Source organism: Gadus morhua, chromosome 4, assembly GCF_902167405.1.
Source record: "Gadus morhua chromosome 4, gadMor3.0, whole genome shotgun sequence".
Lineage (NCBI taxonomy): Eukaryota > Metazoa > Chordata > Actinopteri > Gadiformes > Gadidae > Gadus > Gadus morhua.
Genome location: NC_044051.1, coordinates 25,172,874 through 25,190,132, shown reverse-complemented (window position 1 = coordinate 25,190,132; position 17,259 = coordinate 25,172,874). Strand labels below are relative to the sequence as shown.

At 47.9% G+C, this 17,259-nt stretch overlaps 1 protein-coding gene across 1 annotated transcript in view; it reads left to right on the top strand.

Moving 5' to 3' along the window:
* xkr6a (XK, Kell blood group complex subunit-related family, member 6a) overlaps positions 1–17,259 on the top strand; it is a 50,656-nt gene that overhangs the window by 2,207 nt on the left and 31,190 nt on the right. Inside the window, exons 3-4 of the mRNA XM_030352939.1 lie at positions 5,813–6,009; positions 7,855–8,272. Coding sequence (XP_030208799.1) covers positions 5,813–6,009; positions 7,855–8,272 — 615 coding nt within the window. The remainder of the gene's footprint in view (positions 1–5,812; positions 6,010–7,854; positions 8,273–17,259) is intronic.

Sequence of the window (17,259 nt, the reverse complement as noted above, 5' to 3'; positions counted from 1 at the left end):
CCTGATCTTGACAATCATAGAGCAAAACACAAATCAAATCTCCCGCCGCCGTCTCTCGGAGGCCAGCCCCACTTTTATCCGGTTCACTGGGACACCTCCATCCTGGAACATGCGGGACCAGGCCTATGAGAGCAAAGGCAGACAAAGCGGGTAGCACACACACAATGACTGAAAAGCCAATGTGGCCGTAACAGTGTGTGTGTGCCTGTGCATGTCTGTGTTTGCGTGTGTGTGCATGCGTGCGTGCATGCGTGTGTACATGCGCATGCGTGTGTCTATGTGTTTAGCGTTCCACTACATGCTGTGCATCTGGGGACAATTCTATGATACGCATGTGCATTCAAAATTATCGTAGTACTACTTTCTGCTTTCAATCAATCAGCAAAACAACACCATCTTCCTCCTCCTCCTCCACCTCTCTCCAGCCCGCTCTCTACCACAGAAAACCCTTTAATGGTGTTCGCTCAATCGCCTCGGGCAGTCAGCGGAGAGGGAAGGAGGGAGGGCAAGGGAGAGAGAGAGAGAGTCAAAGAAAGAGTGGCATTAAGTGTATATATGTGCTACATGGGTGTGCATGTGTGTGTGTGCGTGTGTGTACGCTGTGATGTGAAATAGAATTGGTCTTCTATTTTTGGTACTTCTGGAGTTGTAGGACTTAACCCCCACCCATCCCCCATACACACACACACCCTACACACTCTCTCTCTGTCTCTGTCTCTGTCTCTCTCTCTCTCTCTCTCTCTCTCTCTCTCTCTCTCTCTCTCTCTCTCTCTCTCTCTCTCTCTCTCTCTCTCTCTCTCTCTCTCTCTCTCTCTCTCTCTCTCTCTCACACACACACACACACACGCACATTCTCTCTTACTCAGGGAGCTGCAGGCAGTTATGTTGAGAAGGAAATGGGAGGGGCCGGCGATGGAGAAAGATCGCTATGAGAGAGAGAGAGAGAGAGAGGAGGGGGGAGGAGGAGGAGAGACGTATAGACAGAAAGGGGAAAGGAATCTTTAATGAGGAAGAAGGGAAAAAATCTGCTTGCACATGCACATGCTAGTCCGGGAGAAGGAAGGGGTTGTGTGTGTTTGTAGGTGTGTGTGTGTGTGGGGGGGGGGGGTATACGCCAAACATAGAACAATATGTTTGGCGTATTCTGTATTAACAATCAATTAGCATGTGCATCCCATCTGGAGCCTTATCGTGACAACCTCCCGTCCTGCTACGGATAATAATATCCTTTAAAACCACAACGAATAAACAGAAAAGTAAACATTCCAACATCTATTTGCGTTCGTTTTCTATTAGTGTTGTAGGTACTGTGGATATTGTGACTTTTTATGCGAGTGTGTGCCTAAAGGTGGGTTGATTATTAATATTCACATGGAATATTTGTTTGTGCGATTCCGCATTCCAGATGGTTGCTTATCTATATACATATCCATACACAGTCATTAATTATGTAAGGGCACACACACCACCACCTAATCTGTCTCTCTTTCTCTCTCTCTCTCTCTCTCCGCTCCCTCTCTCTCTCTCTCTCTCTCTCTCTCTCTCTCTCTCTCTCTCTCTCTCTCTCTCTCTCTCTCTCCGTACACCATATTTGAGTGCCTTCCGGCACACGGTACAACATGCTATCCATATGGGTTCAGAACACCTACGCAGTTAGTAGTGCACGTAAACACATCCAATTTATTCATGTACATGTCCCTACTGTGTATTGAGAGCCACAGAATGATGCCATGTTGCAACCTAAAGAAGCTCAACCAGCGAGAGACCTGGTCAGCGTCAGTCCACCAGACAGTTAAAGGAGAAATCCGGTGTAAAATTGATTTGGGATATGTTTGGTTTGAACGAGTTGGAATGTTTGTTTTGGATCAAAAAAGCGCATATAGACGCATTCTTCAGTTGGCTGTTTTTAGCCGATTCTATCAAAACGCTATCAACTTGGAACGATAGGGAAATGTGTTATGCAACATATAAAACAAGGCATTGATAACTTTTTAAGTGTACAGATTGTTTATTAAAAAGGACATTTTATACACACAATACCATCAGTAGTTCACCCTGTCGACGCCATCTTGTTTTTAGGACTCGATAAATAGATTGGCGACAACAGAGCTTGCATGTTGTTGACGGATGGCACAATCTCTGTGTTCGTCAATCTATTTATTGAGTCTTAAAAACAAGATGGCGTCGCGATTGAACTGCTGATGATCTATAAAATGTCATTTTTAATAAACAATCTGTACACTTACAAAGTTATCAATGCCTCGTTTTATATGTAAAGACCCTTATTATACTCCCAAAGAAGTGTCGGGCTACTTCTAGCCTTTTAAGTGGTTTAAAATAACGATTTAGTTTTTACCATAACACATGCCCCCATCGTTCCAAGTTTATAGTGTTTTGGTAGAATCGGCTAAAAACAGCCAACTTAAGAATGCGTCTATACACGCTTTTTTGCTCCTAAACTAACATTCCAACTCGTTATCATGCTAAACATATCCCAGATCCATTTTACACCGGATTTCTGCTTTAACTGAGCTGTTGAACTGCTCTTTCTCTCCGCTTGGCTTAAGTTTCAGTTGAGCTCCACCTGGCTGCTTCATTTGTCACTCAGGTTGTCAGATATGTTCAGTAATACAGGCTACACTTATCGAATAGGCTATACACTTATCTCATTGGCTACACTTAGCTTATTCTTCACTTTGAATGAATGACCATGCTTTCATTTGCCCTTCATTTGTCCTCTATAATGTTCTCGTCAAAATACATAAATGGAAATTTATGAAAAAAAACTGTGCTCAATCAGGTATGATGTGTTTCACCTTTGTTAATTTATTGTTTCATCTAAATACAGTTGCATATGTACAGTTAGATTCATTTTCATCTCAGGGTGTGTTCTACCGTCTTGAAGTACGGACGTTCTTGAAGCTGAGGGTATATTCTTTATACAGATGGTGAAACATACAGATGGTGAAACATAAGTCATTCAGTAGCAGCATTTCTCCTTCCAGCGCGTTATCGAACCTGCCATCAATTTCAGTTCAATTGCTATTTTGGGAGCCATTCAGATATCCCTCTCACGTTCTTTAAATATAAAAACGAATTGCCTTTTTAAGCATAAGAATGGCTCAGAGCCTATAGCTCTATCTCAAGTTTTTGTTAAAAACAGACAAACATGCCCTATAAAGTAGCCTGTTTCATATTAATAATGGCATTTTTCTTTAAAGGTCCCATGACATGCTATTTTATGTATTCTTTAATATAGGTATTAGTGGGCAACTAACACAGTATTCAAAGACGTTCCTGAAATTCAGCCGTGGTGCAGAGTTACAGCCACTCCGAGCCAGTCGCACATTTAGCTTCCCCCAAATGCGCTGTTTCGGTGGGCGTGTCAAGGAGGAGGGTGGGGGTGTGGCCCTGAGCAGCTTGCAGCCAGGGACGGTACCATGCGCTCTGTTTACAGTGGATGTATCGCAATGGCGAGGCGCACACAGCCTTTAGCCGTGTTCTGTAAATATTCTAGAACACACGGGAGTCCTGGAGCTCTATATCTAAATATTATCATATAGCCTACACAGATATCCATATCATATAATACATATTATCACGGCCAAAAGCTGTGTGAGCCGATATTATGAATCTCAAACGACCGCGTTGGGTTCTCCGACGTTCCTGGTTCTTCAACGTCCACATCAATGTGAATACACACACTGTAACGCAAGTGTTTCTTGTCGGTTCTTTGACGTGTCTTGTATTTCCACAACGAGACTGTCGTGGGGGTTATCTGAGCCATGGTTGAGAAGGAATTGGGGGAAAGGAACTTTGGTTTGACTCGCTGAAGTACATGAACTGCGACATGCCGCGAGGCACCATCGCCCGGCAGCGGGCAGCCGGCAGCAGGCAGCGCGCAGTTCAGTCGACTTCAGGTTGATGTGAAAGTGGAAGAACCAGAGACGTCGCAGAACCCGTCAAAGTCGTTTGTGATTCATAATATCGTCTGGAGGCGCACACAATATGTTATATGATATAGATATCTATGTATTATATGATATTATTTAGATATAGAGCTCCAGGACTGTAACGCAAGTGTTGTACACTTCCTTGTTATTTGGATAACCGTTCTGCTGTTGGTGCGATGGCGCATAACGCGTCGGACTCTCGTCTCTGGTATTTCTACAACGAGCAGGGGCGGCCTGCTCGTTGAAAAAATAAAAAAATAAAATAAAAATCTTATCGGCCACGTCTCCCCCCCCCCCCCCCCGTCAACAATCGCTCCATACCCCCCCCCCCCCCCCCCCCCCCCCCCCCCCCCCCCCTCAACAATCGCTTCATACCCCCCCCCCCCCCCCTCAACAATCTCGCCTAGAGCGCCAAATGTGCTGGGGCCGCCCCTGACAACGAGACTCGTATTGGGGGTTATCTCAGCCAAAGTTGAGAATGAATTGGGGGGAAGGAACTTTGGCTTTGACTCCCTCAAGAACATGAACCACGACATGGAGGAGAAAGGGATTGTTGGCGGAGAATGTCTCCCGCTTGAGCCCCGCTGAGGGACCACCGCCGGAGGCGGAGGTGCCTAAGCGCTGCCCGGCAAAGATCCCTTTCTCCTCCTTGTCGTGGTTCATGTTCTTGACTTGAGGGAGTCGAAGCCAAAGTTCTTTCCCCCCAATTCATTCTCAACCTTGGCTGAGATAACCCCCAATACGAGTCTCGTTGTAGAAATACCAGAGACGAGAGTCCGACGTGTTATGCGCCATCACACCAACAGCAGAACGGTTATCCAAATAACAAGGAAGTGTACAACACTTGCGTTACAGTCCTGGAGCTCTATATCTAAATAATATCATATAATACATAGATATCTATATCATATAATATATTGTGTGCGCCTCCAGACGATATTATGAATCACAAACGACTTTGTCGGGTTCTGCGACGTCTCTGGTTCTTCCACTTTCACATCAACCTGAAGTCGACTGAACCGCGCGCTGCCTGCTGCCAGCTGCCCGCTGCCGGGCGATGGTGCCTCGCGGCAACCGGCGGCATGTCGCAGTTCATGTACTTCAGCGAGTCAAACCAAAGTTCCTTTCCCCCAATTCCTTCTCAAACATGGCTCAGATAACCCCCACGACAGTCTCGTTGTGGAAATACAAGACACGTCAAAGAACCGACAAGAAACACTTGCGTTACAGTGTGTGTATTCACACACACACATGTGGCGCTCGCACGGTCGAGTCTCATTGGCGGGCCAACGTCTCTGGGCGGGCCAGGCAGAGTAAGGGGAGGAGCCGAGATTCCTCATGACGTCATGAGCACAGACATTCCAAATCAGCGCGCTTGAGCCTCCGTTTTTTCAAAGGCGAGCAGAACAGCTAGTGCTCGTTTTACACCAAACGCAAGTTTTAGCCACTGGGGGACCATAGGCAGGCTAGGGGAACTCATATTTATGTTAGAAAACCTCACAAAGTGAGATTTTCATGTCATGGGACCTTTAACAAATGTTCATAAAAGACTATCAACCAAGCATGATTTACACTATAGCATACTAGAATTTGCATGCTACTAACCCGAGCCATTGATTCTAAACAATAAAACATGCTAGCGTGTTAGCATGCCAACCTTAAACGTAGAGTTCCGTCCATCAGCAGACCAGAGAATTCTGCCCTGAACCTTCTAATGGTATCGGTACCTCAGGTAGCCTGGTACAAAGTAAGGCCTCTTCTCTAACCCTCATTAGGGGTCTAAATAATCCTCCTTCTTCAGAATCCCCCAGCTGGGATGGGTAAAGAGTAAAGACCAGTCCTTTGGTGTGTGCCGACAGGTACATACGGACGCTCTACCTGGGCATCCAGTCGCGGCGGCAGCGCGAGCACCAGCGGCGCTGGTACTGGGCCATGATGTTTGAGTATGCCGACGTCAACATGCTGCGGCTGCTGGAGACCTTCCTGGAGTCGGCGCCCCAGCTGGTCCTCCAGCTGTGCATCATGATCCAGGAGAACCGTGCAGAGAGACTGCAGTGTAGGTGGAGCCCTGGGGGGACGACGGGTCTGTGTCTGGGGGGTCTTTGTCTGGGTGGTCCGGGTCTGTGTCTGCAGGTTCTAGGTCTGGATCTGGGGGGTCAGGGGGTCAGGGTCTGGTGGGGTTTGAGTCTTGGGGGTCTGGGTCAGGGAGGTCCGGGGGGTCTGTGTCTGGGGGGTCTGGGTCAGGGGGGTCTGGGTCTGTGTCGGGGGGTCTGTTTCTGGGGGGTCTTGGTTTGGGTCTGTTTCTGGGGGGTCTGGGTGGTCTGTGTCTGGGGGGTTTGTGTCTGGGAGGTCTGGGTCAGGGGGGTCTGGGTCTGTGTCGGGGGGTCTGGGTCAGGGGGGTCTGGGTCTGTGTCGGGGGGTCTGTTTCTGGGGGGTCTTGGTCTGGGTCTGTTTCTGGGGGGTCTGGGTGGTCTGTGTCTGGGGGGTTTGTGTCTGGGGGGTCTTTGTCTGTGGGGTCTTGGTCTTGGGGGTCTTTGCCTGGGGGATCTCGGGGGTCTTGGTCTGGGGTGCCTGTGTCTGGGGGGTCTTCGTCTGGGTGGTCTTTGTCGGGAGGGTCTTGGTCTGGTTTCTGGGGGGTCTGTGTCTGGGGGATCTGTGTCTGGGGGGTCTGGGTCTTGGTCTCGGAGGTCTGGATCTGGGGGGCCTGAGGTGTCTTTTTCTGGGGGGTCTTGGTCCGTGTCTGGGTCTGTGTCTGGGGAGTCTGTGTCTGGGTCTGGGGGGTCTGGATCTGGGGGGTCTGTGTCTGGTCGATCTGGGTCTGGGGGGTCTGGGGGTGTCTGGGGGGTCTGGGTCTGGGGGGTCTGTGTCTGGGGGATCTGTGTCTGGGGGGTTCTGGGTCTAAGGGGGTCTGGGTCTGGGGGTTCTGGGTCTGGGGGGTCTGCTCCACAGAAATCAGCCATTTGCGTTCTCAGAATCTGACTGATAGTATGACCCAATTGTTCAACGTTTACATGAACCGAGTTGTTGTTGTTGCAGACTGCAGAAAATGATGCACGTAGACATCGTTGATCTGGGGTTTTGCGCCGTTCTCCATTGGTCCGCCACCTTCCCTTTGAGGAAGAGGCAGCTCTAAATAGCCTACGTTGAATTTCAACGAAGGTGGCCTTGCAGGCCACTTGAGTTTACAAACTCTATGAACACGATGATCAGTTAGTGTTTATTCCGTCCAAAATGTTATGCTGTTGAGTACTGAGGATATAGGAATGACTATTTACAAAGGCTTGAACTGTTGATAAAAAACGATTTGATTGAAGTTGGACGACCTTGCAGGCCACTTTGTGTCTTTGACGTAGAAGGCCAATTGCAAAAACTCTACAGACTACCTCTGGAAAATATTTTTACTCTCTGTATCTTCCCTCTTATCCCCCTGTTCTCCCCAACACCATCACCACCACCCACCATCCTCTCTCCCCCCCTGGTGTCCTCACCACTACCCGCTCCCCCCCCCTGGTCTCCCCAACACCACGACCACCACCCTTTCTCCCCCCTGGTCTCCTCACCACCACCACCCTCTTCCCCCCCCGGTCACATCACCACCACCACCCTCTCCCCCCCGGTTTCCTCCCCACCACCTCCCTATCTCCCCCCCGGTCTCCTCACCACCACCACCCTCTCCCCCCTGGTCTCACCACCACCACCCTCTCTCCCCCCTGGTCTCCCCACTCCCACCTCCCTCTCCCCCCCCCGGGTCTCCCCACCCCTACTCCCACCTCCCTCTCTTTCCCCCCCTGTTCTCCTCACCACCACCACCCTCTCTCCCCCTCTGGTCTCCCCACCACCCCCACCACCCTCTCTCCCCCCCTGGTCTCCCCACCCCCACCAACTCCCTCTCCCTCCCCAGGCGTGTCATCCCTGGCCTCGCTCCTCTCCCTGGCCTGGGTGTTGGCCTCCTACCACAAGCTGCTGCGGGACTCGCGGGACGACCAGCGCAGCATGAGCTACCGCGGTGCGCTGCTGCACCTGCTGTGGCGTCTGCTGACCATCTCGTCGCGGGTGTTGTCACTGGCGCTGTTCGCCTCGCTCTTCCACCTCTACTTCGGCATCTTCGTGGTGCTGCACTGGTGCGCCATGGCCTTCTGGGTAGTGCACGGAGGCACAGACTTCTGCATGTCCAAGTGGGAGGAGGTGCTGTTCAACATGGTGGTGGGCATCGTGTACATCTTCTGCTGGTTCAACGTGCAGGAGGGCCGCACACGCTACCGCATGCTGGCCTACTACAGCGTGGTGCTGGCCGAGAACACCCTGCTCACAGGCCTCTGGTGAGACACACGCCTGGGCTTTTGGTTTGAGGTTTTAAAGTGGTGATATCATGCTATTTTGGACTTTACCCTTTGCTTTGGACTGATGTTTTATGTTTGCTAAAATATAAATATCAAAGTCTGAGCCAGGGGGAGTATTTGCGGCCACAGAGAAAGCACTCAATAAGTGTGTGAAACAGGTCGGTTTCGCTCAAACTGGGCGGAGTTGTAGTGCAGAAGTCGCGTTCAACCAATTGCACTAGAGTGGGCAGACTGGGTTACCCGGGAGGGGGGGCCTTAAAGCGACATGATACAAAACAACCTTTGTGAAATACGCTTAAATTGGTTTTGCATAAATTAACAGTGTGAGAATAATAAGGGGTATTTCTAACTTACAGACATGTAACCCCGGACACAATATCCGGGGGGTCTGGGGGTACTCCCCCAGAAAAAAAATTGTGATTTGAATACAATTTCCTGCATTTCTACATACATTTAGGGACTACGGTAACCAATACAAAATCTGTGAAATAATTAAGTTGGTCATCATGGTAAATTCTGCCAGAATAAATATGCATAATCAAAATGATTCAAACTTTTAATATAAAGAACATTTCTTTATTCATTCATCGTATGGACAGGGGTCAGTGAACGAAAGCTACTGATATAATCATTTTCCTCCTTAAAAGGTTATCTAACATTATCGGGCCCTGAACAGGCACCTGCCGCAACTTCACCTCATCTGATCTCTGATATGAATAGGCTAGGGTGACCAGATCACAATTCACCAGATGTGGGACAAAGACTACGTTTGTGTGGGACAATGTGGGATACCAATGGAGGTAGTCTAAAACAACTATTTTAAACATTTCTATTCTGCCCCTTTGCTTATAACATTACTATGCTTTGCCATCTGGTTGATTCAGTAGCACATAACAGCCTGCAAATAAAATGTACCAAATATATCTTATTTAAATGGAACTTTCCCAAGTTCTCTCACGTGAGAAAACATAGTAGGCATGGAGCTTTCATGCTATTTCACAGTGCCTCAAGTTAACACACCTGACTGTATACAATCAAACAGATTGTATCAAGTATTGTACTTTAATGTGCCTTTTCTCAAACAACAGAGAGCAACAACCTAACCCCAGTACAATTCAAAACACCACATTAAATTGTTTGCTCTAGTTGAACAATACTGAACCACATATTCACTGGATTAGGCTACATTGAGCACATAGGCTGATTATCTGAACAAAAAAAAACTCACTCAGCTCAGAATCACATAGATTAACTACACAAAAGAAATGCATTTGAAAATTATCTGCATTTACTGGACAATGCTATAAAGGCACACCTGTGTATACAATTAGGCAATAGGTAATACATAAAATAATAACATTTTTTGTGAGACCCGCATTGTCTGTGTCGTTTCACGTCGTATTCACCTACGTGTGAAATGGAAAAATGACTCACGCAAACTTCACACAAAACTGTACCAGACTCGTTCCTCACTGGTTTCACCCAGGGATAGATAGTTTCCCATTCTTTATCGCAGCTGCATTTCCTCTTCTTAGCCCTACGAGTCGTGCTTTCCTCCGTCTCGTGCTGTATGCCGTTCTGACCTGATTTGCACTGTTTCTTGTGGGCGTGCCCTTACCTGCGTCCGCGTCCGAGTTTGATTGACATTATCAAACAGCCCGCCCCGCCCCCTGATGAAAGCCTTTACTGCTGTCTCCGCACACATTTATTTGATAAATGGCAGATTATAAAACACGCATTAAAAAAAAAAAAAAAATCGGGTTTGACTGTCAATAACAATGTAGGACAACGGGACGTGTGAAAAGTATGCGGAAACGCGTGACTGTCCGGCACAAAGCGGGACATCTGGTCACCCTATGAAAGCGGAGTCAAGTTATCCTATTGAGCCCGTGGTGTGTGAGTCTAACTGCGGTTTAAGGTGGAATCGTTTTCAAGTTATGGCTAATAGAAAAATCATGCTGTTTTACAACCCCTAATCAACCAACTCACATGTCCTTTCTTTCTTTTCATCCCCTCTCCAAAGAAATACATTAAATTGAATTGCTGTTGGCGTTTCATTTTTATGAAAAACCCTGCGAAGTCTCTTTATTCAGTGAGCAATTTTTCAAGTGCGCATGCGTGGTGGAACCCGTCCGAGACGTCCACAGACGCCAAAATGCCCTGTAGAACCGCGTAGTCAGGCTGTCCGTGTCCTCTACTCGTCTTTGGCAATTTTTTATACATTATTTTTTAATATATATCAGGGCCTTACAATCAGCAGCTCAATTCACATTCTCAGCCCGAATCTGACGGCTTGCCAAACAGTAAATAAGCACGATTTTTGCGGTTAGAAAAGTGGGGGGGACACAAACAGGATTTTGAAAAGAGGAGGGGACATGTCCCCCCCGTCCCGAGTGGAAATTAAGCCCATGATTCCAGTAATGCCATTATTAACCCTAAAAAACATGATTTTTTTAGGGTTAATGATATTGGACCGTAATATTGCTGGAAGGATAACTTCAATAACAGAGGAGGAATACATAAGATGACACAGGGGGAGAGAAGACTAGTTGTGGTTCTAGTTGAATAGTTAAAAATGTGCAGGCGGTACCAGAGAGGGGGTTATCGGGCTGTGGGGTGGCCCTCGTCAGAGACATGAAGACAATAAAAATAAATAAGATGATTCATGCTAAATGCACACATAACTAAGAAGCTACCGCCCCCATTCAACACATCTCCATGATACTGTCTCTGTCCCGCATCTGATAAATGAGTAGCGTAAAGTTACTCAAGGACAACAATTTAGAGCCAGAGTGAAAAATGAACACATGTAGTGGCTGAGCAATAAATGTTTGATACACAATTATTACCTCCAGATGGCCTTGGCGATTGGGGAACTGGGGAGAGAAAAGTTAGCCGCTTGCGTATGCTCCCAGTGGGATTATTTATGAACACAAATCAACACAAAACATCGCTGGATAACATGACCAAGGAATATGGATGCATAAAGACCTTATTTTTACTGAACAATACTCATAATGTGTTAATTAGGTGAGTGCTACATGCAGCGCTCAACTATTGTTCTTCATAAGTTTTATTCTTTCTTTCTTTATTATTCTTTACGAACTTTGGGACCTATCTCTTTCCTAAATTTTCACCTAGAGACTCCATTCAAATTTTTAAATATTCAGAATAGCTTGGAATCGCGCCCTTTCTTTTCCGATTTTTTAAATATAGGCCTACTATCTTTTTTTTTAACATGGGAGTTCAAACGAGACGCCAGAGCCGCCCTCTGGTACTTCAAATGTTTAAGACGTAACTAAATAAATGTTCAACTGTTTATCTTCGTTCAAACCATTGTATAAATCTACACACTTGTATCTTCAATAATATCTAAACGGAATTTCGATATCATGCAATTCAAAGTGTTTATTGTCATATGCATAAATGAGACGTTCTCAGTTGTGCAATGAAATTCTTCCTTTGTTTCCACAGACTGAATGCCAAGATTTTTTTTTACAAGATAGATAGAACAAATAATACATTTAAGTTAAAATAAATAAATAAATAAATAAATAAATAAATAAATAAATAAAACGGAATGGTGCAAATCCAAGAAAGCCAAAGTGCGTGAGCAAAATGTAAACAGCTGCGGCAGTCCTGAGGTAGAATACTCCTTAACAACAGACTCCTATCTGTTGTTAAGGAGTCTGAGGGCAGTGGGGAAGAAAGAGTTCTTCAGTCTTGAAGTTTTGGACTTCATACTTCTATACCTCCGTCCTGAGGGTAGAAGTGTAAACAGTCCATGCTGGGGGTGGGTGTTGTCCTTGAGTATGGTGGCAGCTCTCCTGTGGACTCTGCAGTGGTAGATGCTCTGCAGAGAGGGCAGTGGGGTTCTGATGATCCTCTCTGCAGTCTTTACCACTCTCTGCAGTCGTCTGCGGTCCAAAGCGGAAGTGCTGCCGTACCAGACGGTGATACAGCCGGTCAAGATGCTCTCAACAATGCAGCTGTAGAAGTTTCTGAGGATCTCAGGCGACATGCCAAACTTCCTCAGCCTCCTCAGGAAGTACAGTCGCTGTTGTGCTTTCTTAACCAGCTGTGTGGTGTTGAGTGTCCAAGTGAGGTCGTCGCTGATGTGGACGCCGAGGTACTTGAAGCTGCTCACCCTCTCTACTTCAAGCTCCCCGATGAACAGTGGCCGATGAGGACTCCTTTTCTTCCTCAAGTCCACTATCATCTCTTTGGTCTTGTCCTTGTTGAGGGTGAGGTTATTGTCCTCACACCATGACACCAGACTGGCCACCTCCCTCCTGTAGGCCGCTTCGTCCCCGCCCGTGATGCGTCCTATCACTGCGGTGTCGTCCGCAAACTTCAGGATGGTGTTGTCTATGTGGGAGGCGACACAGTCATGAGTGAACAGGGTGTAGAGGATTGGGCTGAGCACGCAGCCCTGTGGCGTGCCAATGTTTGTGATGATGCTGGCTGAAGTCCTATTTCCAATCCTGACAGATTGGGGCCTGCCAGTCAGAAAGTCCTGGAGCCAGTCACAGATGGTGGGGTGCAGACCTAATGTAGACAGTTTGTCTGTGAGTTTGTGGGGGATGACTGTATTGAAGGCGGAGCTGTAATCCACAAAGAGCGTCCTGATGTAGGAGTCTTTATTTTCCAGATGGGAGAGGGAATAGTGGAGAACAGCAGCGACAGCATCAGAGGTGGACCTGTTGGGCCGGTAGGCATATTGCAGGGGGTCCAGGGTGTCTGGTATTCTGCCCTGAATGTGGGTCAGCACCACTCTCTCAAAGCACTGCATAATGATTGGAGTGAGTGCTATTGGTCTGTAGTCATTCAGGCAGCTTGGTGGGCTCTTCTTTGGAACAGGGATGATGGTTGTGGTCTTGAAACAGGAGGGAACTGTGCAAAGGCTGATGGAAAGGTTGAAGATGGATGTGAGAACATCAGCCAGCTCGTTGGCGCATGCTCTGAGAGCTCGCCCAGGGATGTTATCTGGTCCGGCTGCCTTGCGAGGGTTGATGTTCCTCAGGACTCTGTGTACCTGTCCTGATGAGACGGTTGGTGGGGGGGAGAGGGGGAGGGTGCTCCTGGTGTGTGAGGGCCTCCTCTCTGTGGTGGGGCTGGAGGTCTCGAAGCGGGTGTAGAAGGTGTTGAGGTCATCCGGCAAGCTGTCTGTGGAGCTGATGGTGCTGGTGGTGGTCCTGTAGTCAGTGATGTGCTGCAGGCCTTGCCACATCCGCCCGGAGTCCGCAGCGGAATAGAAGCCATCCAGCTTCACTCTGTACTGCCTTTTGGCTGCTCTGATGGCTTTTTCCAGAGCATACTTCGCAGCTTTGTACTCCGTCTCATTGCCTGATTTAAATGCAATAGAGCGAGCACGCAGCATGTGGCGTACCTGACTGTTAATCCAGGGCTTCTGGTTGGGAAACCTCTTGACTTGTATGGTGAGCACGATGTTGTCAACACAAGTGCTAATATACCCAGTCACATACTCAGCATAGTCCTGTATGCTGACAGAAGAGTCCTCCAGTGTGGCTGCAGCTTTAAACACATCCCAGTCTGTCTGAGCAAAACAGTCCTGCAGGATGCTCTCAGTGTCTGGTGTCCAGCGTTTGACTTGTTTAGTCACAAGGTTTGTCTGTTTCAGCCTTTGTCTGTATGCAGGATACAGGAACAAAGAGATGTGGTCTGAGTGCCCGAAGTGGGGGCGGGGTGCGGCCCTGTAGGCACCACGTATGCTGCTGTAAACATGATCCAGTGTGTTCTTATCACGGGTGGGAATATCCACATGTTGGAAAATTTTGGGGAATACAGTCTTTAAGTTGCAGTGGTTAAAGTCGCCAGCGGCGATGAACGCAGCATCAGGATGAGCTGTCTCGTGCGCGCTGATGACGTCATAGAGTTCGCTGAGCGCTGCTGTGGAGTTGGCGCGTGGGGGGATGTAAATAGCAGCCAAAAACACAGCAGTAAATTCCCTTGGTAGATAGTAGGGACGGCATCTCAACAGTAAAAACTCCACATCTGGCGAACAATGCTTATGCACAGTCCGTACATCTCCACACCACGAGTTGTTGATAAACACACACACTCCTCCCCCTTTGACTTTACCGGAGGCTGCAGTCCGGTCTGCTCGGTGTACGGAGTGAGTCTGTAGCTGAAAGGCGCAGTCTGAGACTTTGTCTGAGAGCCAGGTCTCGGTGAAGATTAGAGCGCAACACTCTCTTACTTCCCGATGAGTTGTAATCCTGGCCCTTAGCTCGTCCCGCTTGTTTTCCAGAGACCGCACGTTAGCTAGCAGGAGGCTGGGTAGCGGTGGTCGGCTAGCGCGGGCTTTTAGCCTAGCATGAAGCCCCCCCCTGCCCCGCTTGTGTCGGCGTCTCCGACGCGCTATCCTGGGGTCAGCTAGCTCGCTTGAGCCTGGTGATTCGGGGTCTTCCCGGGATTGATGGTAGTTGTGATGGTGGTTGCCGTGGTAACGGATAATGTTTTGTAGCTCCTGTGGTATGGAGCCACTAAAATCCGAAAGGCTGTGTGTGCTGTCGATTTCCAGCAATGCCTGTCTGCTGTATGTTAGCAGTGCATGGCATGCAGGGAAAGTAAAAGTAGAAAAAGCTAAATACACACAAAAAAGAAGAAAAACTCGGCATTCAACGGCGGAGCGAACAAACACGTCTGCCTCGGGGGGCGCCATGGTAACTAACTTTAAACTTTATTCAGAATTGCAGTCTTAGTTTCATACCGGCTTCGTTTTCAGTTGGTGTCATTGATTGACATTGACGCTGGAGCGTGAGGACGTTCAGCATTGTTGCCAGATTGGGCCGTTTCCCCCGCCAGATTGGGCTACTTTTGGAGGACGTTCAGGCAGTGTTGCCAGATTGGGCTGTTTTTCCCGCTCCATTGGGCTACTTTTAATCACGCACCGGCTCGTTATTCTCTTAAAGATGAACTGAACTGAAATGATCAACATCGATAACATGTTAATGATGACCACTATAAAAAAAATGACAAATATTAAAAAAATCAAAGGATAGCTTTTTTTAGCAAAAAAAGAAAATGTGTCTTTTAGTATTAGAGCGCCGATGACGTCACTTGCATGGTAGGACTAGGTTGTTGCTGCAGACCCGCAAACGCATTTGAGCCTGTGAGGGACACGCCTGTAGTGTCCGACTGTCACCCGGTGGAGAGGGATCAATTTCAGGCTCCAGCTCCACCTTCGGATTGTATGGGTGTGACTGGTGTGCGTGTGGGTGCTGCCAGAGCATGGACACTGCCATTGAATCGGTCTGCTGCTGAGAGGTCCCGGTCAACCTTGACCATCTAATGGTGGGATTACGTTGCATAACCATGCATAGGGCAATTCGGATGCTGTGCGGCGAGAGAGGTTTTGGAAGTGGCCATGCTCTCTCTAAAGGTGCGGCCACACCAGACGCGTATCTCGCGTACTTCGCGTATGAAATCGCCATTTTTTCCATAGGGAACCATTGGTTTACGCGCGTATTACGCGTATTAAGGTACGGCCACACCAAAAGCGTTACCCGCGTATCACGCGTATAAAATCGGCAATTTTTCCATAGGGAACCATTGGTTTACGCGCGTATGAGACGCGTACACGCGTATAAGCAACATTTTACTCGCGTTAGGCGCGTATGAGGCGCGTATATATACGCGCAGGGTGCGATTTGCCGGTGGGGATGGTGGGGATTATCCCCCCCTCTGGTTTACACGTCCTACCCTCTGCTGAATTATTTTTATCCTCGGTGGGGATAAAAATTATCCCCCCCACCCAAAGTATTTTCACCATTACATCGTAATAATTAACAACCAAAATACACAGGGTCCGTCTTCATTTTGATTGTGCTGTGATTTTGATCTACCGGGAGCGAGTCAGAGGCGTCGCGCGTGAGCGCAGGCTGGATGACAACGGGATAATCTCTGCCGCCGCCGCTCTAAATCCATCAAACTGGCCATCTGATGAAGACGAGCGCATCCTCTACGGCGATGAAAAACTTCTCGCCATACACAAAACTCTTGCTGTTGAGGCCGCAACCAGTCCCATACTCCTGAAGGAGTTCCATGAGTTTAAATGTCACGGTGTCACAGGAGAGAGCATGCGCAAAGTTCTCACCGCTGTCTCCACGCTCCTAGTGTCCACAGCCGAGTGTGAAAGAGGTTTCAGCGCCATGAACCACATTCTTACAGATGGCAGAAACAGAATGAATGTGTCCACACTGCACAATCTGCTTTTCATCTCTGTAAATGCACCAGATGTTGCCTCCTTCCCGGCCCGCAGATTTGCAGAGATGTGGTTGAAGCAGGGTCACCACGCTGCTATCGATCCGCCAACAGGAAAGCAAAAAAAAGAGGCTGAAGTGCGTCATCAGAGCGGACTGTTTTCGTAGTCTGACCTATAGTCTACCCGATTAACCCATAAAAAAAAAAAAAAACGTCTTGACAGCACATTGTGGTATTTCATATTTTCTGTTGAACTGATATCGGGAAAAATAAATATATTTTTTTATTTGGCACATTTAAAAACAATATTAGCTATGAGAAAATATTTCTGCAAATGCAGTGGTTAAGTTCACGTTCAAAATAGGCCTACCGCCTACGTTATGAAGCCTAAGTGTAAGGTTTAGATACAAAAGGTCACAAGATCAACTGTTTTCATAAGTTTTCACACTGTTGTGTGGTTATTTTTCCTGAAGAAAATGTCTCAAAATTATCCCCCCCTCTGGTTTTTTCACAAATCGCACCCTGTATACGCGCGTACATATACGCGCGTACATATACGCGCGTACATATACGCGCGTACGAGGAGTTCAAAAAATTGAACTTTTTACGCTCATACGCGCCGCAATAGCCAATCAGCGTTGAGCTTGACCCGACGTCACTGGCAGAGAGTAGTGAGCTTGGACAGAAGCATACGGCCCCCCCAGCCTGTGGCTGCGCTGGATTTAGGAGTCCGAGGAAGG